The following is a 24,961-nucleotide window of genomic DNA, read 5'->3' on the forward strand; positions in this document are numbered from 1 at the left end:
AATCCGTTGAGCACCATTGAAGTCCACTATATGGAGAAAAATCCAGAAATGTTTTCCTCATAAAAATGAATGTCTTTGCAACTGAAGAAAGAAAGACATGAATATCTTGAGAGTACATTTTACTCCACTTACAATTTTAATTTTGTAAGTGGAGTAATCCTTTAAAGGCACACTCCACTTTTTTTGGAAATAGGCTCATTCTCCAACTCCCCCCGAGTTAATAAGTTGATATTTAGCGTTTTGAAATCCATTCAGCCGTTCTCCTGTTCTGGCGATATCACTTTTAGCATAGCTTAGCATAGATCATTAAATCCTATTAAACCAATAGCATCGCGTTCAAAAATCGCAGCACAACGTGACCAACTGCATGCACAGGGAGCGTTCCTCATTGGAAGTTACCCAGCTGGAACTAGTTTCAGGCACTGCATGATATGACTGCGCCTGCTTCGGCCATGTTACGGCAGCAAACTTAATTAAATTAAATTAGATTAAATTAGATTAGATTAAATACTCAAGACATTTTATTGTGTGCTCCAGCCTGTTTAATTTAGTGAAATTTTAGTTTTTCCATTGAGAGTCCTCTGGAGGGACTGCATTTATTTGTGCAGGTCTTTAAGAAGGTCTCAAAATATGTACAGTGCCTTGCAGAAGTATTCATACCCCTTCATTTTTGAAGCACATCAGGCAATAGAGATATAGTCAGACAACGCAAGTCATTTTATATTTTCTTGTTTTTTAACTGTTGTATTAAATCAATATTACAATATTACAAATCGGTCATTCTCCTTTTCGCGTTCTGTGGGCGCACAGACAATAATCTATAAGAGAGCGCGCAAATGAGTCTCTCTTTCACTTTAAATAAGCAGGACTCAAAAGCACGTGCAAATGATAGATTCCAATGTGTATTAATACCCGCGCCGAAATTCTAGTTGTGCTCTGTGTTCTCTGCTAAATAACGGATTGTGAATGATGCCGAGATGATTTTTTGGTTTGCCGTCAGAACAACAACAATGTATATACGTTTATACGTATATGTTTATATATGCACGTTACACATTTTTTTGAAGGTGTGCCTCCGCTAAAAGTGTCTGCCGTCTTCTTCTTCTTTGTGTATTTTAACGGCAGTTCGCAACCAACGTTAAGGTGCATTCAGCTGTTAGACCTTTTCTGAGAGGTGTGTGTCTTTCTAAATCAGACTCATTCAAATGAATTTGCCACAGTTTAACTCCACTCCAAGTGTAGGAACATCTAGAAGCAATATGAATGCTCCTGAGCTGAATTTCGAGTGTCCTAGAAAAGGGTATGAATACTTATGCAACGGGATTTTTTCAGTTTTTTTATTTCTAATACATTTGCACAAATGTTAAAAACCTATTTTTTGCTTTGCCATTATGGAGTAGGGAGTGTAGATTGATGTGGGAAAAAAAGTCATTTAAAGTAGTTTAACATAAGGCAGCAACATAAAATGTGAAAAAAATGAAGGGGTGTGAATATTTTCGCAAGGCACTGTATAATAACTAAAAGCTCATTTCAAATGTAAAATAATAACTGGGAACGGATTGATTGTGGAATATTTGTCCACGTGTAGTTCTGAGATCCAGGGAGTGAATTTGACACTAATGTGAGGATCTTATGATTTTAGTTTCTACATTAAAAGAGCTGAATGTCAGTGAAGCGCTTATCAAACTCTAGTCCTCATTAGACTCAAAGCCCTGGTGTGTGATGATGATCACAGGATTATCAGTGCTAAATCTGCTGTGACCTCCTCAGTGCTGATGGGACGTGAAGGTCCCTGAGATGTGTCCTGATAACTCATATCTCCTTCTGTTCTTTCAGGGGAATGACTCCAGCCCAGGCAGATGCACAGTTTCTGGAAAATGCCAAGAAGCTCTCCATGTACGGCGTAGACCTGCATCACGCCAAGGTAGAACATCCCCAAACTGTGTCTCGTAGTAGTCTGCAGCTGTATTTGGTCACTAAAAGTTCACATAAAGCACACATTTGGCAACATGCCTGCATCAGCCATTTTATTTGACCGCCGTTTTGGTTAGATCTGTGATTTGCTGACCTCTAGACCCGACAGGAGCAGCGGAGGCACGACTTCAGCTGGACAAACTCTCAGGCAGTGTGTGTTAGTGTGTGTACGGCAGTGAGAGCGCGCTGGAGTCTGGGAAAATATTCTGTTGCCATTTTTAAAGCCTCACAGGAATAGCAGCTCTTCGGCTCTTTTCCCAGTGGGACTGATGGCCGTCTCTAGTCCAAACTGTATGTCTGTCCCTCTCCTGTGTCTTTGTCTCAATGAAGACTGAAGGTGAAGCTTGTGATATCCAGTGTTTTTCCCCAGATCTGCCTGGAGAATCTCATGAGCTTTAAAGAGTGACACATGGTGCTGTATTTGAGTTATTATAGTTAACTAATAGTAAAACCATGAAACAAAAACTTTTTGATTACTTGGAATAAACTAACTGAAATTAAAAATGAAATAAAACCATACACTTCTCTCTCTCTCTCTGTCTCTCTCTCTGTCTCTCTGTCTCTCTCTCTCTCTCTCTCTCTCTCTCTCTATATACATATACATACTGCTGCTCAAAGTTTGGGATCAGTAAGATTTTTATGCTTTTTAAAGGAGGCTTTTCTGCTCATTTCTGCTATTTTGAATAAATGCTGTTCTTTTTAACTTTTTATTTATCAAAGAATACTAAAATGGTACAAAAAATGTTATTTTGAATTGCAATAATATTACATAATATAAACATTTTTTCTGCATTTTTGATCAAATAAATGGAACTTTGATAAGCATAAAACCATTTTTTTTAATAAGAGCAGTTAAAAAAAAAATATTACAAATTCTATTGATTCCAAACTTTTGAGTTGCGTATATATAATTTTCATTTAGTTTAGTTTTTAAGTTGTATACTAAAATAAAATTAAATAAAATTAAAATAATTTTAAGAACTATTTGAAAAAAAGAAAAAAGAAAGCAGAAAATAAGAGAAAGCACAATTACTAATGTATATAAAATTCTAAATAAATCTTAATAAAAATATAATAGTACTACCTTTAAAGGTAGTTTTCTGTTCCTGTGTTTTTTTTTCTTTTATGCCAAAAATCATTAGGATATTAAGTAAAGATCATGTTCCATGGAGATATTTTGTAGATTTCCTACTGTAAATATATCAAAACTTAATTTTTGATTAATAATATGCATTGCTAAGTGCTTTATTTGGACAACTTTAAAAGTGATTTTCTTAATATTTAGATTTTTCAATTTAGTTATTTTCAAATAGTTGCATCTCAACCAAATATTGTCCTGTCCTAACAAACCATACATCAATGGATTTCAGATGATGTATAAATCTCAATTTTAGTTGTCTTTACACACAAACTATTCTCTCTATAGCATGAGACCCAGCCACACCTCATATGCTCTCCTGCGGCTCTGAGCACTTACTGATGCACTGATGTGTGAGAGATCAGCTTGGGCTGCGCTAGTGTTAAAAGCCTCTCGTGGTGACACACAGTCTGAGTTCAATCTGTTATCGGCGCAATCGATTCCTCTCAGAGCACTTGGGTTAACTCAGATGGATCAATAAGCAGTGCTCCACGGCCCAAAAGATCCATTTAGGACGTTACATAAACGCATTCAGATAAGTGCTGGAGTGACGGGAGTCGGTGCCGTGATGGATGCCATTTCTAATTATATTAAGACACTGGAAGAGTTTGAGTTTGAAATGGTTTATAGTTATTGTGTGTAACGTCGGGTGTCAGGTTCTTCTTAGAAGCCCTTGGGGAACACTGACCTGCTTTACTTCTCCAGTGTTATTATAGAACTGAGCGACGAGTTCAAATTATTGTAGAAATGTCAATAATAAACCAGAACAATCCTTTAAAGCAGCTCTCAGAGCAAAACACAACATAATCCAAATCCAAAGGTTTTTATTTTATTTTCATGTGACGGGAAGCATTCGGAATGTCATAATTAGTTTATGCCTTAAAATATCCCAGATCTGAAATGCGTGTTAAAGGATTGTTCACTTTGAGAACAAAAATGTACAGATAATGTACTCACCCCCTTGTCATTCTTCAGTCGTATAGAAGGACAACATTTCAGGATTGTTCTCCATATAGTGGACTTCTATGGTGTCCGCGATTTTGAACTTCTAAAATGCAATTTAATGCAGCTTCAAAGGACTCTAAACTATCCCAACCGAGAGGGAAGGGTCTTATCTAGTGAAACGATCACTTATTTTCTAAACAAAATGACAATTTATATATTTTTAAACCTCAAATGCTCATCTTGTCTAGCTCTGTGTGAACGCTGTGCATTCTGGTTCAAGACAGTTAAGGTATGCCAAAAAACTCCCATCTCATTTTCCTCTCCAATTTAAAAATTTTGCTGTTTTACCACTTTTTGTAAAGGGTGTTTTATGATATTTGCATGTTCACTTTGTAAACACTGGGTCTGTACTTATGCAGTGATGAAGGGTGATTTTGAAGTTGGAGGAGAAAATTAGAAGGGAGTTTTTTAACATACCCTAACTGTCTTGAAGCAGAGTGCATAAACTATGCATGTGCATTGCAGAGACGAGACAAGACGTGCATTTATGGTTAAAAAGTTATATAAATTGTCAATTTGTTTGGAAAATAACCAGAAAATAACCAGAACATTCTCATTCAACGTTCCTGCCTGGTGGAGCGATCTTCCCACCCCTATCCGGAATGCAGACTCCTTAACAGCTTTCAAGCGACTGCTGAAAACCCATCTTTTTCGACACTATTTGACTCAATAATATTATAAAAAAAAAAAAAAAAATTTGCTCTCCTCTCTTTCTTGATCTTGCCTTTCTAGCCAGTACTCATCTAACAACGCCTGATATATGGTACTTTTGAGCACTTCCTATGTTGATCTGCTTTCTTACGATTAATCATAATCACTTGTTATATTCCCAATTTGTAAGTCGCTTTGTATAAAAGCGTCTGCTTAATGAATAAATGTAAATGTTCTTCCTCAGCTGGGATCGTTTAGAGCCCTTTGAAACTGCATTTAAACTGCATTTTGGAAGTTCAAACTCATGGGCACCATAGAAGTGCACTATATGGAGAACATTCCTGAAATGTTTTCCTCAAAAACATAATTTCTTTACGACTGAAGAAAGACATGAACATCTTGGATGACAAGATACTTTATCTGTACGTTTTTGTTCTGCAAGTGAACTAATCGTTTAACACTGGGGTTTCAAAGATCTGCGAGTGGCTGCCTCTGTTTTTCTAATAGTTATTCTGATTGAGTGGACGTGAGTGTTTTTCACTTAAAGACTGTGTGTTTTCTCTCTTCCCAGGATTCTGAGGGAGTGGATATCATGCTGGGAGTGTGTTCAAACGGTTTGTTAATCTATAAGGATCGTCTGCGGATAAACCGCTTTGCTTGGCCCAAAATCCTCAAGATCTCCTACAAACGCAGTAACTTCTACATCAAGATCAGGCCAGGAGAGGTACGACTGAGCAAAACATGTGTCTGAGGCTGATGGGAATCACTGTGTGTGTAATGCTGATGTTGTTAACGTGATTCATTCATATTTTTCTCAGGCCGAGCAGTTTGAGAGCACCGTCGGCTTCAAGTTGCCCAACCACCGTGCCGCCAAAAGAGTTTGGAAAGTCTGCGTTGAGCACCACACCTTCTTCAGGTAAACATAGCGGCAGTACAACAGTGTTTTAGGTGGGTTGAGGGGCTTCGGGTGGCTGCTGCTTCGCTGGACCTGAAACCATCCTGGAGGGTTAGGTGTGTGTGTGTGTGTGTGTGTGTTTGTGTGTGTGTGTGTGTGTGTGTACTGGTATTCATCACATTGTGGGGACCAAATGTCCCCACAAGGATAGGAATACCAGTAGATTTTGACCTTGTGGGGACATTTCTCAGGTCCCCATGAGGAAACAGGCTTATAAATCATGCACAATGAGTTTTTTTGATGAAGTAAAAGTGTGCACAATCTCCTGTGAGGGCTAGGTTTAGGTGTAGGGTAGGGTTAGGGCGATAGAAAATACGGTTTGTACAGTATAAAAACCATTACGCCTATGGAATGTCCCCATAAAACATGTAAACCAGTGTGTGTGTGTGTGTGTGTGTGTGTGTGTGTGTGTGTGTGTGTGTGTGTGTGAAGGTGGCTGGACATGAGCAGGTTGTCGTCTTCTCTCATGTCATGTGTGCGGTCAGTGTAGAGTGTGTGAAGTGCACATGGCGTGAGGTGTGTGTGTCTCCAGAGAGCTGCATGACACACTTAAAGTGATAGTTCACCCAAAAATGAAAATGTGATGTTTATCTGCTTACCCCCAGGGCATACAAGATGTAGGTGACTTTGTTTCTTCAGTAGAACACAAACAAAGATTGCAGTCTGTCAGTCATATAATGGCAGTCAATGGGCACCAAACATTTGAGAGTAAAAAAAAAAAACCACACAAACAAAAACAAATTAAACCCTGCGGCTCATTACGATACATTGAGGTCTTAAACTGAACAGTATTCATATCATTTTTTACCTCTGATCCACCGCAATGTCCAACTGTCCTGAGTGCGTTCACTTTTGAGCCTGATTGACTGAAGTTATTGTTGCTTGCTCTTCGTCATGCGCCGGACAGTTGGACATTGTGGTGGATCAGAGGTAAAAAAATCATATAAATACTGTTCAGTTTCTTGCACAGACAGGTCGTTTCATGTGTTAAGACCTCAATGTATCGTCACGAGCCGCAGGGTTTAATTTGGTTTTGTCTGTGTATGTTTTTTTACTGTCAAAGATTTGGTGCCCATTGACTGCCATTATATGACTGACAGACTGCAACGGTTTGAGTTAAAAATCTTCATTTGTGCTCTACTGAAGAAACAAAGTCACCTACATCTTGGATGCTCTGGGGGTAAGCAGATAAACATCACATTTTCATTTTTGGATGAACTATTCATTTAACCTCATGTGACTTCAGATGCACTGCTGCTCACAATAAGCTGCTTTTTTCTGTGTTCTGTCATATTTTATATTCTCTTCTGTTCTGTTTAGAGATTTGTGTTTAGCAAGTTTTTATTTAGCCTGAAAACAGAACACAGAACACACATCTGTCTGTGTTTCAGTGGGGCAGAGGAGTTCCTGTTAAAGCCATGATGGCATGATTTATATCCTGGTCTGTAACTCAAACACACTGACTGCTGCTGTGATTTTGGCACAGAACACAATGAATCACACACACCAGAACATCACACTCTAAAACACATGCTTGATGCACTTCATCTCAGTTCAGCCTTCCTGCTTCCTTTCTTCAGTTTTTAACACTTAGGGTCAGATTTACTAACAGCTTTCACCAGTGCAAACCGTCTTTTGCCATTAAAATAGTACCGTCAGGATTTACTAAAGATGCGCAGTAAAGAATTAGCGCAGAGAATGGACACTTTTTTTTTTTTTTTTTTTGCCTGACCTTATTGAATATGCATTCGTAGGAGTTTCCCTTTCAGATGCAACATTTATAGGAGGAGAGTAATAAAATGAACAATGCAACATGGTTTACTAACATTTGTGCTTGTTAAATTACTGGTAGTTGCGGCATTATTTAACACCCAAAAAAGCAGGAAGTAATTTGTGCTGGTCTTGGTTATGGAAATGATCTGGCGGCATCTGTGTTCTTTCATTTGTGTATTGTTAGTAAATCACAGATGGAATTTTTTCCCTACCATCGATTTACATACGATCTACATTTATGGATTGCGCTTTAACACTGATTAGTGTGTGTTTTTCTTACTGCATGTGTCCTCAAACTCCCACCAACACCTGAGGAGGAGAACAGGACAGGCTTGAAGGAATATTTTGGATGATTGTGAACTGAGCTGATGTTGATCATCTGTGACATGCTGCCCTTAATTTGGACCATGTGCAAAAGTGTTTTTAGGATCATGGACTTACAGCATTAGGGATGCACAAGTGGCATATTCTGAGCTTATATTATACCAGTTTTAACAGAATTGTCAGCCATTACAATTCATTTGCTTTGTCACTTTTGCCAGTGTGAACATTTGTCATTGATTGTTTTGCTTTTAATTGAACGCAATTCATTGACTTAAAGGATTAATGTACTTTCAGAACAAAAATGTAGGGATAATGTACTCACCCCCTTGTCATCCAAGATGTTCATGTCTTTCTTTCTTCAGTTGTAAACAAATTGTTTTTTGAGGAACCCATTTCATGAATTATCTCCATATATTGGACTTCAATAGTACCCCGAAGTTTGAACTTCAAAAATGGATCGCAGAGACAAGGCAAACATTTTTAGGTTATAAAGTAAATAAATTGTCAGTTTGTTTTGAAAATAACCGATCGTTTCACTAGATAAGACCCTTCTTCCTCGACTGGGATCATTTAGAGCCATTTGATTCTGCGTTTCTACTTAATTTTTGAAGTTTAAGCTTCAGGGCACCATAGACGTCCACTATAAGGGGATAATTCCTTAAATGTTTTCCTCAAAAAGCATAATTTCTTATCAACTGAAAAAAGAAAGACATGAACATCTTGGATGAGGACATTATCTGTAAATGTTTGTTCTGGAAGTGAACTAATCCTTTAATGATTCGGTAATCTCCATCAACATTACCTACTTATTTGATGTCAGTAGACAGTTGGCATCTGAGCACATGTAGATACTGTGTGTGTCTGAGCACTCGTGTTTGTTGCTCTGTTCACAGGTTGGTTTCTCCTGAACAGCCCACCAAGACCAAGTTCCTGACTCTGGGCTCTAAGTTCCGCTACAGCGGCAGGACGCAGGCGCAGACACGACAGGCCAGTTCTCTCATCGACCGGCCCGCACCCTACTTCCAACGCACCTCCAGCAAACGCATCTCTCGCAGTCTTGATGGAGGTATTGTACTTCATTTGCTCTGTCTGTGTGTTACAGTAACACTTGGTCTTGTTTCTGGCAGAAGTGAAGTGTAAGTTCTGCATCACTAAATGAAATGGCCCTATATTTTGTGTCCGTTCATCAGTTGAGTCAGTGTTCAGTTGTGTTGATCTGATTGTGATGTTCAGAACAATGTTCACACATAAAATCCAGTTTGTCGTGACACATGTGGCAACAATAGCTAAAGATGTACACTGCCAGTCAGAAGTTTAAATGTATTTTAAATATGTTTCTAATGCTAATTAAGGCTGTTTTTATTTGATCAAAAATATAGAAAAAAACAAAAAAATCTGAAATAGTATTAAAATCTAAAATAACAATCTACTATTTTAATTAACATTCAAAATCAAATTTATTCCTGTGATCAAAGCTGAATTTTTCAGCCTCATTACTCCAGTCTTCAGCGTCACATGATCCTTCAGAAATCATTCTAATATGCTATAATTTATTATCAATGTTGAAAACAGTTGTTGCTTAATATTTTTGTTGTAACCTGAGACCCTTTTTAGGATTCTTTGATGAATGAAAAGTTTAAAAGAACAGCATTTATTTAAAATAGAATCTTTTCTAACATACACTACTGTTCAAAAGTTTGGGGTCTTTCTTTTTTTGAAAGAAATTAATACTTTTATTCAGCAAGGATGTGTTAAATTGATAAAAAGTGATTTATATTTTTAATAAATGCTGTTCTTTTTAACTTTTTATTCATCAAAGAATCCGGAAAAAAGTATCACAGGTTCCAAAAAATATTTGGTAGCACAACTTTTGCCAACATAGATAATTCTATTAATAAATCAGCATATAGAACACTGAAGTCCGGATAAAAATTCAGCATTGCATCACAGAAAAAAAAATATTTTAATGTGTATTAAAATAGAAACCATTATTTTATATTGTAATAACATTTTGCAGTATTATTGTTGCAAATTATTATTTTTTTCGGATTTTTTGACCAAATAAATGCAGCCTTGATGAGCATAAGATACTTCTTCAAAAACATTTACAAGTCTTGCTGATTCCAAACTTTTGAACGGCAGTGTATTTATCCATTTAGACTGGCTTACAGAAGTGTAAGCTAAACTTTTAATATTCCCTGATTTATACTGTTAGCAGAACTATTGTGATAACATCCCTAATATTTGATGTATAGCCCAGTCCTATTGGAAATGCAGGGCTGAAATGAGTCATTTTTGTGTAATATTTTAATACATGTAAAAAGTTGCATAGGATGGCATGTTAAAGATGTTTGTTCAGGCCGTGTTTCAGCTGTGTGTGTGTTTGTGTCCATCAGTGCCCTCACACAAACACACACAGGAAGTCTTTTATCTCCTTTTGGTCTCCAGTCAGCGTCGGCACTTAGAAAGGCACTGAGGCACAGCGCCTGTTTTTTTTTTTTTTTCAATGCAACATGCCCAAATCTCATCTGAACCCTCAGAGGAGCAGAAAACAAGCGTGACGGTTGATGTTGCCGCAGCAGGCGTGACGCAGCGTGTTTGTCAGTGAACTCTTCCTCAGGCCGAGTGAGCTTCCAGGTTATGAACTCTTTATCTGCAGGAAATCTCCCAGCGGTGAATGAGGCCGCTCAGCTGAGGTCTGTTTGTGTGTGTACTAGTTTAACCTTCATTATAGGGTCCAAATGTCCTTACTAGTATGGTACACCTGAAATACGCTGCAGTAGTCTCCATGGGGAAGATTGATTAATAAACACTAAATAAATTATATGTAAAAATGCAGATTCTATGATGTCAGTTCAAAGGGATTGTTCACCCAAAAATGAAAAGTAGAACACAAACAAAGATTTTTAACTCAAACCGTTGCAGTCTGCCAGTCATATAATGGCAGTCAATGGGATCCACAGCTTTGAGAGTCAAAAACACATACGCAGACAAAACCAAATTAAACTCGCGGCTCGTGGTGATACACTGAGGTGTTAACACATGAAATAATCGGTCTGTGTAAGAAACTGAACAGTATTTATATCATTTTTTGAACATGCTCAGGACAGTTGGACATTGCTGTGGATCAGAGGTAAAAAATGATATAAATACTGTTTAGTTTCTTGCACAGACCGATTGTTTTGTGTGTTAAGACCTCAATGCATTGTCACGAGCCGCAGGGTTTAATTTGGTTTTATCAGTGTGTTTTTTTGACTCTCAAAGTCGTGGGTCCCATTGATTGCCATTATATGACTGCAACGATTTGAGTTAAAAATCTTCATTTGTGTTCTACTGAAGAAACAAAGTCACCTACATCTTGGATGCCCTGGGGGTAACCAGATAAACATCAAATTTTCATTTTTGGGTGAACTATCCCTTTAAGGGTTAAACACCAGCCCGCCGTTATTCTGCTTTTAATGATATTAAAACTAGGGCTCGATTATGGCAAAAATCATAATCACGATTATTTTGGTCAGTATTGTAATCACGATTATTTAACACGATTATGAGTGGGTCCGGAGCTTTATATGATTGATTAATTTTTTAAGATAGCAATAAAATAAAATAGATTTACATTTTTTTTAATGTAAAATAAAACAGCATAGTCTTCACTGTAAGAATTAAACATGCATTGTTTCTTATAAAAACTACAAAAGTCCTCCATCGAGCAGTGAGTGATTTTGTCTTTGTCTTTTGTTGTTTGATGAACATTAAGCACAGAGACGGCAGTAGGAATATTACTTGTGGCCGCTTTAAGAGCTGCACCGATCCAATACACACGGATTTTCATTTGAGACACAACTGACGAAGGTTTACACGAATAATCACCAAACGCCACATTTTGACATATTTGCATGTATTTGACCGTTTATGCAAGCATCTTAAGCTAAGCGTTTACTTTGAGCGCAAACACAGAGCGCAAACACAGAACAGCACAAATTCTATTTCGTGCTTTTAAAAACACAACATCAAATAAACATTAATAAATCAAGCACTTCCCATTACATGCAAGTCACGTTACATGATTTTACTGATTTGCATATTAAATTGGGCTTTTATAGAGGAGCGAAAGCGTACAAAGGGCGTTGAATCAGGAGCAATAATCGTTTTATCTTGATTATTGTATTTTCATAATCGTTTGAGGCCGAAATCAAAATCGAAACTGTAATTGCACAGCCATAATAAAAACTATACAGCTGGACAACGGACGCTTCAACTCTAAACTGAAAGTGTTTGCTCCATTCAGTCAGATTTCAGTGTTTAACATGAAAACATTCTCAAACTATGATTAATGAGTCCAGCGGTGCAGTAAATCACTGCCCATGTGAGCATGTGTTTTTTCATCTCTCGTTTGTCGTCATTTTTGTTCTCTATATGAACGAACCCTGGTTTGTTTTTCTGTAGTTTGTCCACCGCTACCGTTCTCGTGTCCTGATATGTTTTGTACTGAGGAGTGATCTTGTGTTGTATTGTTCGTGTGCATGGATAGACATAGCCGCATTGTCTCACCTCTCTGCCGTGGACAGACACAGGATATGAGGGACATCTGTTTCCTGTCTGTGGAGCGAGCAGGAGAGATGAACTCAGAGGAAGTGAGGGTTTTATAGGCAGAGCAGAATGGAGCACAGAGCACTGATACTGCACAGAAACCATCAGCGTCAGGCTGCTGTTTGTGTTTGTGATGAGGGTCAGATCCGAGCGCTCGCTCCACAAACACAAACTCCACTGCTGAGAACACCAATCCCACCACAAAAATCATTATACAGCTCAAATACGTGTTTAACAAAAATATGAGCTTTACATTTGGATCTTTAGTTGAGGTTGCAGCATTTGACTTATTTGGCATGTGCTTTACTCTACTCTTGAGTTTTACATCATGGTTCAGGTTTGTATAGTATGTTTCTCAAGGTTAGTTTGCAATATTTGTAAAAATGATCCATCCACATTTTCACTCTTTGAAAATGAAATTGCAGCTGTCTGTTTAAAGTGTGGGTATTGCTTTTGCTTGCTTAAGTACAACATTTTCAGTATATGCAGATGCACTGCCAATCAAAAGTTTTTGAACAGTAAGATTTTTAATGTTTTTTTTTTTTTTTGAAGAATTCTCTTTTGCTCACCAAGCCTGGATTTATTTGATACAAAATACAGCAGAAGCCATAATATTGTGACTTATTTTTACTATTTAATAATAACTGCTTTCTATTTGAATATGTTTTAAATTGTAATTTATTCCTGTGATCAAAGCTGAATTTTCAGCATCGTTACTCCAGTCTTCAGTGTCACATGATCCTTCAGAAATCATTCTAATATACTGATTTGCTGCTCAACATTTATTATCATCAATATTTAAAACAGCTGAGTACTTTTTTTCATAGAAAGATCCAAAGATCAGCATTTATTGGAAATAAAAAGCTTTTGTACCATTATACACTATACCATTCAAAAGCTTAGAGTCAGTATAATTTTTATGGGAAAAAAGATATAAATTGGTAGTTTTATTTAGCAATGATGCTTTAAATTGATGATAAAGACATTTATAATGTTACAGAAGATTTCTATTTCAGAGAAATGCTGTTCCTCTGAACTTTATATTCATCAAAGAAACATGAAAAAAATAGATGCCGCTGTTTTCAACATAAAAATAATGATAGTAAATGTTTTTGAGCAGCAAATCAAAATATTAGAATGATTTCTGAAGGATCATGTGACTGGATTAGTGATGCTAAAATTCAGCTTTGAAATCACAGGAAAAAAATACATTTTTAAAGATATCCAAATAGAAAACAGCTACTTTAAATAGTAAAGAAAACTCTAAATTTGACTGCTTTTGCTGGGCTTTGGATCAAATAAATGCAGGCTTGGTGAGCAGAAGAGACTTCTTTAAAAAACATAACTTTTGACTGGTAGTGTAGTTTTGGAAGGACTATACTTGTATTACAAAAGACACTGCAGCTTAGGTAGGTTTGAGAAATGGCATTGTTTGTCATTCATTTGCCAGCGGTTAAACATTTGTTTTGGTTGCAGCTTTGATGCTTGGTGTTTTAATAATGTTAAACGCTGGTCTGACGTTTATTACAAACACACTGTGAGATTAAATATAAATGCACTGACCTGCGTTTCCTCAGAGGACTAAATGTTTGGCACGGCCGTATCGTTCAATAAAAGCTATTGTGAAAAGCCGCCAGCATGTTAAGAATAATTGACAAAACAGTCTGTTGTGAAAATGTAAGTCATGCATTTCTAATGCTTGGATCTTTATGAAGGCTATGCAGAATTCTATTTTTTTTATACTGACAGAACAGTGTTTGAGTTTAATGGCTGTTCTCATGATTGTCCAGCTCTTGTGTTGATGGACAGACATGAGATGTTCAAAACTCCTCCTTGATTACAGATGATGATGACACTTTGAAGGAGAAGTCCACTTCCAAAACAAAAATTTACAGATAATGTACTACCCTTTGTCATCCAAGATGTTCATGTCTTTCTTTCTTCAGCCATAAAGAAATAGTTTTTTGAGGAAAACATTTCAGGATTTCTCTCCATATAGTGGACTTCTATGGTGCCCTGAGTTTGAACTTCCAAAATGCAGTTTAAATACAGCTTTAAAGAGCTGTAAATGATCCCAGCCGAGGAAGAAGAATCTTATCTTGCAAAACAATTGATAAATAGAAACTATTGATATACTTTATAACCTCAAACGCTCGTCTTGTCTAGCTCTGTGTGTACTGTGTATTCCAGTTCAAGACAGTTAGGGTATGTCTAAAAACTCCCATCTTTTTTCTCCTCCAACTTCAAAATCGCCCTACATGGCTGTTTTACTGTTTTTTGTAAAGGGTGCTTGATCTTCTTTGCACGTTCACTTTGTAAACACTGAGTTTGTACTTCTGCAGCGATGTAGGATGATTTTGAAGTGGAGGAGAAAATGAGTTGGGAGTTTTTAGACATACCCTAACTATCTTGAATGGGATACACAGAGCACACGCAGAGCTAGACAAGACTTTAAGGTTAAAAAGTATATAAATTGTCAATTTTTTTTAGAAAATAACCAATCGTTTTGCTAGATAAGATCCTTATTCTTTGGCTGGGAGCCCTTTGAAGCCACATTTAAACTGCATTTTGGAAGTTCAAACTCGCGGGCACCATAGAAGTCCACTATATAGAGAGAAATCCTCAAATGTTTTCCTCAAATAACATAATTTTTTTCCGACATTCTAGAAGTGAACTTCTTTAATGGGTGTGTTAAGGAGAAATCATGATATCACTATTCTCCTAATTTAAAATAAAGACATTTTAGAAAGGCGGAAACATGAACATTTTGGTTCTCCACTTCAAGACTTTAAAACAGTCACACAGTATGCGCTGTGAAGCTTTACTGTTATTAAACTCGGAGCATTCCTTTAAGAAGTGGTTTGGTCAACATTGTAAGTAATCAGGCTAAATATATCTTTAGCTCTGGTCACTATCAACCATGTCCTTCTGGCCTGAGTCTTTTCAGCACTGAATAGAATGGTTTATTTTTCGCATGATGTGAGAACGCTACCGATGCTGGAGAATCAAACCAAGGCGGAGGTGTTTTCTATTGCTGGGGTTGTGCAGTGGCACATCAGGCCCTTTCATTTTTTAACTGGTTAGTGCATTATGATTCTCTCAGTCCTGAATCTATTGCTACTGTGAGCACACATCAGCATCACATGACGGACGCTCAATAATCCATTAGAACACACACAACACAGCATCCCTGTGAGCGGAGGCATAAACACACGCGGGCCGCTGTGCATCGATTCGTGTGCAGCTGGAATGAACGCTGATGAAAGCTTCTGAGTATCTGCTTTCCCAGCTCCTCTCCATTATAATGACCTGTTTTTCCTCCTGCTGGGAATCCAGTCAAGGGCCGTGTTGTTTTCATAATGTTCAGATCGCCCCCTGGTGGACGTAAGGGGATCTGTCGGTGCCCCAGTTCTGCAGCGTCTCAGAGCTGTCACAGACTGACATGATGAAATGGACGTCCCAGCAGCACAGGCTACATTAGCCTACTTTCACAGCTCAAACCAGGTCATGCCCATGCTCAGCGGGAGCTGGGAAAAGAGCGCTCACATGTTCCTCTATACCGTCTGATCCATTATTCACAGGTTTCTAATGGAGAGCGGCGATGCTGTTGAATCTCACGGGTTATTGTGCATGTTTGAGTGTTAGTAGTCTGTTTTCAGAAGCGTGTAGTGCTCCTCTGGATTTCTAGAACACGCTCCCATAAGAACGCTTACGTAAACAACATCCAGATCGTGTGTGTGTGTGATTGATGTCTTTGGATGTAAATATCATTTGAACTCAAGGGCTTTAGAGTCCCAGCTGAGGTTTTGGCCACGTTTGGAATGAAATACTGGCTTGCTGTGTACGATCATGTTTAGTATATGAAACACAGTATGTAAGAGTAAATAGAGGCAGAGCGCATTTAGGCCACGAACACATTCTCCATTGACTTTGTATTGCGGGAACAAAAAACAGAACAATGTCTAAAAGCTGCTATAAGAGAAAATCTTTTATAGAAATTAATACTTCCAACCCCTACGATACTCGTCACTCCCAACCTATATATATATATATATGTGTGTGTGTGTGTGTGTGTGTGTGTGTGTGTGTGTGTGTGTGTGTGTTTTTTATGATCAGCTTGTTTTATGTTAATTTGTACACTGCAAAAAAATGCTTTTCTTACTTAGATTTTTTGTCTTGTTTCCAGCCAAAATATCTAAAAATTCTTAAATCAAGAAGGATTTTCTAGATGAATAAAAATGGTCTTGTTTCCATAAAAAACAAGTTGAAATTAAGTGCATTTTTGCTTGAAACAAGCAAGATAATCTGCCAATGGTGTAAGAGAAATAATCTTGTTTTCTGTTTGAAATAATATTATTTTTCGTACCCCATTGGCAGATTATTTTGCTTGTTTCAAGCAAAAATGCACTTAACTTTGACTTGTTTTTTCTAAAAACAAGAAAATCATTTTTACTTGTCTAGAAAATCCTTCTTGATTTAAGAATTTTTAGATATTTTGGCTGGAAACAAGACGAAAAATATCAGTAAGAAAAGAATTTTTGCAGTGTATGTATATTTTGTACAATCTTTACATGCATAACAAAAAATAAATGTACAGTACAGTAAACAAGCTAAAAAACACAGAACTATGTTTTTGTAAGCTGTCAACTTAAAACAAGTATTCAAGGACACGAATAGTTGTAGATGTCAGGTTATTACACGTTGGATAATTTCTCCAAAAAAAGGAAGGTAAGGAAAAGGAGCACTGACATAGACCAATAAAATTTAGTTTCTCAATATATCTCCTTCTTTCAGGGTGGTGAAATAATCCTTTGACATGGTTAAAAATAATGTATGCTTACTGCTGAATAAAGCTGGACGGTAATTGTTTCTCATGGGTATTTTCAGCATTTACAGAGGATATTCAGTGATTTTTATTGCCATCCAAATCTGGAATTTTTCTCCCACTACCAGCGTAACAATTTCTGGCTAAATCTCCTATGGTTTTTGACAAACACCAAGGTTGTGTGGTATTTTATTGGCCGTCTGAATCCACATCTCTGAGTTTACAAGAAGGGGTCAATCCAAAAGTCATTTTGTAAAATACTTTTTGACCACTGCCAAGCCCTGTAGAGTTACTGTTGCTTTTCTGTAATGTATGCATGGACTCTTTTATTACTCAGATGCTGGAAACTGATTACAAGAATACTACAATGAAAAAGCTATTAAGAAGAAAAGGAAACAAGCAAACAAAATTATAAGCATTTGAAACGGGTCATTATTATGTTATGCGAAAATTATTAAATAAGTAAATACATTTTTGAACAGTAAGATTTTAAATGTTTTTTTTTTTTAAGAAGTCTCTTCTGCTACAATTTTGAAATATTTTTACTATTTAAAATAACAGTTTTCTATTTGAATATATTTTAAAATGTAATTTATTCCTGTGATTAAAGCTGAATTTTCAGCATCATTACTTCAGTCACATGATCCTTCAGGAATCATTCTAATATTCTGATTTGCTGCTCAAAAAACATTTTATTATCATCAATATTTAAAAGTTGAGTACTTTTTTCAGTATTCTTGATGAATAGAAAGATGCCAATTTAATTCAATTAATTTTAATTTTTTGAGGGAAAGAAATTGTAGAATTTAATTTCTTTTTGTTTAGCAATTTTTTTGTTTTCCTTAAATTGATCAAAAGTGATGATAAAGACATTTATAATGTTACAAAAGGTTTCTGTTTGAGAGAAATGCTGTTCTTCTGAACTTGATGCATCGAAGAAACCTGAAAAAATTCTACTCAGCTGTTTTAAACAATAATAATAATAATAATAATACATGTTTTTGATCAGCAAATCAGAATATTAGAATGATTCCTGAAGGATCATGTGACTGGAGTAATGATGCTAAAAATTCAGTTTTAATCACAGAAATAAATCTTAAAATGCATTCAAATAGAAAACAGTTATTTTAAATAGTAAAAATATTTCAAAATTGTACTGTTTTTGCTGTTCTTTGGATCAAATAAATGCAGGCTTGGTGAGCAGAAGAGACTTTAAAAAAACAAGTAAGTAAAAAATCTTACTGTTCAAAAACCTTTGCTTGGTAGAGTACATTAATTATTATATAGACATTTATGTGAATTATCACACATCTATTTTCTCTGGCATATATGATCCTGCGAATGAATCAACGTCCGAATGCATGAGCTTTATCACCAAAGTGCCATGCTTATTTATTTTTATAGACTTACCCATGAGAAACGGTTAACGTCTAAAACGACAAATAGATTTGTGACATTCTTGAGAGCATCAGCTAGAATTACTGCATTATTTTTAACAAATAAATATATTTAGCTATACAGAGGCCACTGTGAGTTTCTACTGTAGATTATTTTCTAATTGAATTCAAAGTTGATCAATAAAGATCAAAGAATTGAGGGAAAGGCTGACTTAAATAAACATGAATTTGAAAATGTCTGTACTTGCATTTGATTAGTCACCTGCAAATTCATTTAAAGTCTCAAAACCCTTCACTTCCAGGTTTAAATAAAAAACCAGCACTGTTTAAAGCTATGAATAAATAAACGGCTGACTAACAGTGTGTTTCTCTGTTTTTGTGTGTGTTTTGACAGCTCCTGTGGTGAACGTGAGCGATTACAGTCAAGCTCTGACCGCAGGCGCTGGAGAAAACGGCCCGTCTCTGGAGCTCAACTCCGACTCTAAGGTGAGAAAGACCTTTTCATCATCTTTATCACAGTCTGCAACTCTACAGGAAGTGCCCAGGAACAAGAACTAGCTATTACCCCTTCTCAGATCTTAAACATAACCCACACATTTTATATATCGATTCTGGTTTGTTTAGTAGAAATGATAACTCAAGCTAACCACTGAATTATGCTGCCTAAATGTTAAGTAATATCTCAGTTTGGAGACGCACACATACACGGCTCACTCTGCTGAGTCCAGTTCTTGAACAATTCCCGGAGAAACCTCCATCCCCAGCTGACCCGTACGCCTCGAGTCAGTCTGCCACCCAGACGTGACATTTCCCTGTCCGTCAAAGGCCTGTATTCATGGCGTCCGTGAGCCCCGAAGGAGCGCTGGCATTCCTGCCGTAACCTACAGCTCTCACATGAAGAGAGTCTTTCACGGACCCCCTACACGCAAGCCAATGGAGGATGCAAGCGCTTTGAGAACTTCATCCTGTCTGTGTAACTGCCCTCGAACACACACAAGCCAGCTTTGTGACAATAGCAGTGTTATCTGGCCCGTTATTGGCCGTTTCCATGGCGAGCCACATTCCAGTTCGTTAGATATGATGTAGGTCCACCCCACTGAAGAAGAGCCTCTGTGTTTCTCTCCGGGCGTTTTCACACTTGGTCCAAACCAGAGTTCACTTTCTCGACACTTGTTTACACCGTCAGTGTGAATTAGTGAACAACCGATGTTGTATTTTTAGAACCGATACCGATTATTTGCATGTTTATGTGCCCGATAACCGATATGCAAAACCGATATTTACTTACTGCAACTAAATAAATGCTTGAGTGAAGTCCATATTTTACTTTTTTTTTTTTTTTTTGTCCTTTCAGTCAAATTAGCAGTAATTTTTAATCTTCGTATTGCAACAATAAAAACATTTTATTTATAAAGAGCATCAGCTGCAACACTACCAAGCTAAATAAATGTAGAATGATGTTTTCAAATGGAAAAAATAAAGAACAGGATATTATTTTAAACTACAGGTTAAGTAGGTTTATAATCTATTTAAGGCGAGACACTGCAGGCGAATAGGGTAAAATAAATAACTAATAGTTATCACCTTACTTGCCCAGTTGATTGATTACTTTGATAATTGCAAACAGTTTTTTGTATTACAAGTTTTCTAAAATGTTAGGTTTAAGTATGCAAATGAGGCATTATTTAATGAAATATGTGCTAATTTGCATACATTTCTAGTGCAAAAAACACTGGATGTCAGTGGAAGTGTTTCATTGAAAGTCAGTTTCAAAATTCTTTAATTTTTTGACATATTCGAGTCAAATGTTTTTACAGAGAGGATTTTGGGTATCTCATTTTGTCACATAATTCATAAAACTTATAACAGACAGAAAACAATGTATTTTTTTTTTACCATTTTGGGGGAATAAAATGCATAAAATCAAGCACATTATATATGAACAAATCCCTCTGTAAAAACCTTCAGAATATAGACAGGAAAAAATGTAAAGTTTGATTTGTGAAGTGGAGATTTATGGCTCCGTGTAGAAAAAAAGAGAGAAAAAAAACTCATTTTAAGAAAACGGCTTTTAAAAATATGTATTGTAATTTAAATCTGTTGACACAAACAGATAAACTCCTATAAAACAAACACTTTTTGGGTGTTTTATTTCCACTAGTCTGAAAAAACACTGGATGAAAAGCTGAACAGGTGTATGAAAAGACTGTTTTTTCCCCCTTATAAAAAATGAAGCATAATTAACTGGATAATGTTTATTCACTGAATAATATTCTCTGGAATATTGCAATATAACAAACAAAACATTGTATTTTATTGCATTTCTCAACTGGTATGTTATATTAGAATTACTAATGTTTTTGTCGTTCTAGATTCTGACAAAGCGCTGTTTATCTATACATTTACACAGAACTATACTCAAACTGCGATTGCTCGCAGAGATAATAAATAATCAATTCTCATAGAGTCGTATTTATGTAGATGTGTATTAGCAAAACAATGGTTACAGCTAAGTAAGTGTTTTACTTATGCACACCGCTTTTGTCCCGTCTCCCCTCAGACATGCAGCAATGGCGATCCTGCCCGCAAATTCCCAAAACCGAATTTGTTAAAACCGATAACAAAAACCAAAAATGTTTTTTCATTGTTTTTATGCTTTTGTTTGTGCGATCCGTTGAGTAAACTATAGAGCGAGTAAACTTCACGTCATCGACAGCCTTTTTTGAGGAAGTGAGCGAATTGTGAACCTGGTGTGAAAACGCCCTCCTCTCTTCTCCTGAGCTTCTGCACCAACACTCCTCCAGCTTACGTTGTCTAATGCTTCCCTCTCTCATGCACGCACGCACACGTGCGCACCCCTAAATATCAGAGTCTTTCCTAATGTGTCATCCCTCACACCCCGTCACTGCTGACCTGACCTCGGCTCGGCTCACTGACTAATGTTGTGTTTCTCTCTCCCTTTCTCTTTTCCCGCGCACTCCACCATGTCTCTTTGCCTCATGCACATTCCTCTTCCGTTGCATTCTGTCGTTTCCGTTCATTCACGCAGTCTCTCTTCATGTTCCCATTCTCCCCGTCCTCCTCCACCCTCTCCTCCCTCCCGCCCACCCTCGACACCATCTCTGAGCTGGACGTGCTGTCCGACATCTCCGAGGACGAGCCCGACCTGAACCTCGAACCCGACTCTGACCCTCTGAGCTGTCCGGCCGAAGACTCCAACAGCGGCGAGGTTGTGTCCACCCAGTCGTCCTCGCCCACAGAGTCCGAAGAGCCACAGCCCCCTTCAACACCCCTCTCCACCCTGCCCCGATTGGGTCTGTCCATGCTCAGCTTCTGCAAGGGTCTGCGTCTGCCCTCGCTGCTGGACGAGGACGGCTACATCAGTCTGCCCTGTCTGCCGGAGGACTGCGCCGCTCTGCTGCTTCCCGCTGGACTGCACCGTCACCTGCCCCTCTCCTCCCCTTCCCTCCTGCCCTCCTTCCTGCTCATCTTCGCCGTCTTCCTCTCCGCCTGCCAGTCGGTGGCGCTGTCTCTGCTGCTGGCGTTGCCTCTGGCGCTGTCCCTGTGCTACCTGGAGCCGAAAGCGATCGCACGCTTCAGGCCGGCGGAGGTCGCGGCTAAGACGACCTCTCCAGAGGAAATGCAGTGTGACCCCGCCGCCTAAACTGACCCCTGACCTCCCTGCTCCTTTCTCCATGTCTGCCTACCTCCTAAACGCTACTTTGTGCATTTTGTCGCTGTTTGCCTTTCCCCCCGTCCTTTAGCTCTTCTCTCTGTCCAGTGCCAGATTTTCAGTGTGAAATGCAGATTAGTCCCTGTGCTCAGAATCCAGTGGGAGTCCTAAAAAAAGCCTTTTCGCCTCTTAGCTGAAACTTTTATTAGACCAGCTTCAATCTTAGACCAAACAGCAGATTTATACGTATTTTGGATAAATCGCCCTTTGAGTTCATTACAGTCCTTCAGGTGTTTTATAAGAAAATAGTCTGAAACCGAACAAGAGAAATGCAGGATCTCGTCCCAGAGCTCAGGACTCGCTCCTTATCACTTTGATTGGGGATTCAGGCCTTCCCATCATCCATTTCACCTTTTCAGACTATTTTGTCCATTATTCCACCAAATAGAGTTCACAGGTGGAGGTCGCGGAGAAGCCAAACACGGACGCGGCGGCATCCATCACGTCTGAAACGGCCTTTGAGGTCTGCTAACCTTCCCAGCATGCATCTCTAATCACATTCATATAATTAGCACACAATCTAGAGGTATTGTAGGACGTGTTTTGAATTAATCTTCATCTTTTGTCTCTGACGGCATGCGCAGACGGATAAAAGTGGTCCTGGTGCGCCTGATAAAAAGGTGTTTTTTTAAGATGCAAATTGTTTTGTGTTTTTTAATTTTAAGTTTTTGTCCAATTGAAAGTGAAGGGGTTCATGCATCAACGGTTGTTTGATGATCTGAAATCTTTGCTTTCTTTGCTGTGGTGATTATTGATTTCTTTTTATTTGCTTTTGTGCTGGTTATCCTGTGCATCTTCTGTAATTTCAACTGCAAATGAGGCTCACATCGATTGATTGAGTGGCTAAGCAGCGCTAGATTGATTGACTGTGATCAAATGCTGATTTGCCTGTTGGTTGGTTATTTCCAAGAACCCTGATACAGATCAGCATATAGGAAATCAGTAGTGTCTCAAGTCACATCAGAAAGTCTGAGAGCACATTAAGAATGTGAGATTCAAGATTAATTTAAAGCTGGCTCAAATTCAGAAGCATTTTCAACAAACATTTCACTCAAATTGATATTCTGAAAATGAAAATTGATAATGAAAGGATGCAAATGCACATTAGAAGCTCTCAGACTTTCAGAGTGCACATGTCCTGTAATCATTTTCCATTACGATGCATTTTCTCCTCATCAGTGATGTTCATCAGATTTGACTCCAGTTCATTACCATCTGTCTTTTTCCATTTTGTTCAAACGTGTTCTCATCTTTGATCCACAGAGCAAGTTGAGAGTGCAGGGGGAAAATATATATGTCAGACATAGCAATTTAATGTTGGAGGTTCGTATGTCGTATGTAATCCAAGAAAAAGAAACCAAGAAAGAGCAAAAGCATAATGGATGGTGGACATGTGTCCCCTCTCTGGCTACTGTCCTGGGCTGCCTCTCACTCTTCCTCTTCAGGCTTTGTGTGCATGCGTTTGTGTGTGTGTGTGTGTGTGTGTGTGTGTGTGTGTGTGTTTGTACACCCGTGCATGGGCTGCATGTTAAAGCGGGTGCATGTCTGCGGGTGGTGTTTTTAACGTTTGTGTAAATGTCAAGTGGGAATGGTTCTCATAACAACACTAATAGTATTTCCCTAACCAGACAGGTGACTTTCTGCTTTGGTTGTGGTGATTGTTTACATTTGATTTTATAACTAAATGGATTTACTCATCCTGGGGTGACCCTGTCAGTGCTAAAGACACAAAAATGTGGCCTAAATGTCAGCGTTTAAAGCTGAAGCATGTAATCATGGTTACAAAACACTAGTAGTAAATAGTTATTCCTTTTTTAGGGAGAAACTCAATATTGTAGTGCATTACTTTTAAAAGTAACTTTCCCCAACACTGGTTATTATCACACAGTTCAGCTTTAGATGAGTGTTCACTCAGTATCTGGCATCTGAGCAACAGTTGTGTCTTTGGCATTAAAGCAGTGTCTCACTGCACCGCTCCAGTCCTCTGTGTGTAAACAAGTCCTGCCTCACTGCTCCCCACAGACGCTGACCTCTGACCTCTGACCTGACCCTCGTAATCCCAATGGTTCACTAGAACCAAACGTCTACTCGGATTACCAGAGTCCTTCAGATGTGAAAGACTTAATTGATCTTATTCAGGTTATTTCATTAGAAGTGAATAGAAATGAGTCTGTGAGAGACAGATGTACAGTACATCAGAGCAATAGGCTGTACTGTTTTAAGGCCCTGAGATCATTTTTAGCTAAGTTTTTTGATTTCCGAAACAAATTTTTAAAAATGAGTTGCGTATAAGTACATTTTCTTCATTAAAATACCTTTAAAATGATCAAGTTAACATTTTCTGAACATCCCAAAGCAAAATTGCATATTTTCCTCCAAGTCTTTTCTTTATATTAATTGCTACATTATTAACCACAGTATAGCTATTTTTTTATTTTATCTTTGTTATTAAATATAAGAACAAAATTCAAATAAACAGTAGTTTAATCAAGAGCAGTGAGTCATTCTGTCTTTTCTCTTAATGTTTGATTAACATTGAGACAGATCTATATTAAGGGCAGACACTGCAGGGAAAAATGCAGTTTTGTTCATGCAC

At 37.8% G+C, this 24,961-nt stretch overlaps 1 protein-coding gene across 15 annotated transcripts in view; it reads left to right on the top strand.

Moving 5' to 3' along the window:
• The window catches only part of epb41l2 (erythrocyte membrane protein band 4.1 like 2), a 93,311-nt gene that overhangs the window by 49,034 nt on the left and 19,316 nt on the right, over nucleotides 1-24,961 (top strand). For 7 of the 15 annotated variants that reach the window (XM_073816899.1, XM_073816902.1, XM_073816912.1 and 4 more), the window contains exons 9-16: nucleotides 1,837-1,924; nucleotides 5,340-5,492; nucleotides 5,587-5,684; nucleotides 8,714-8,886; nucleotides 19,027-19,118; nucleotides 22,754-22,828; nucleotides 22,950-22,985; nucleotides 23,629-23,688. In XM_073816899.1, coding sequence (XP_073673000.1) covers nucleotides 1,837-1,924; nucleotides 5,340-5,492; nucleotides 5,587-5,684; nucleotides 8,714-8,886; nucleotides 19,027-19,118; nucleotides 22,754-22,828; nucleotides 22,950-22,985; nucleotides 23,629-23,688 — 775 coding nt within the window. The remainder of the gene's footprint in view (nucleotides 1-1,836; nucleotides 1,925-5,339; nucleotides 5,493-5,586; nucleotides 5,685-8,713; nucleotides 8,887-19,026; nucleotides 19,119-22,753; nucleotides 22,829-22,949; nucleotides 22,986-23,628; nucleotides 23,689-24,961) is intronic. The other 8 variants (XM_073816905.1, XM_073816907.1, XM_073816910.1 and 5 more) reach the window with 3 other exon arrangements.

This window comes from Garra rufa, chromosome 13 (genome assembly GCF_049309525.1).
Source record: "Garra rufa chromosome 13, GarRuf1.0, whole genome shotgun sequence".
Taxonomy (NCBI): Eukaryota; Metazoa; Chordata; class Actinopteri; order Cypriniformes; family Cyprinidae; genus Garra; species Garra rufa.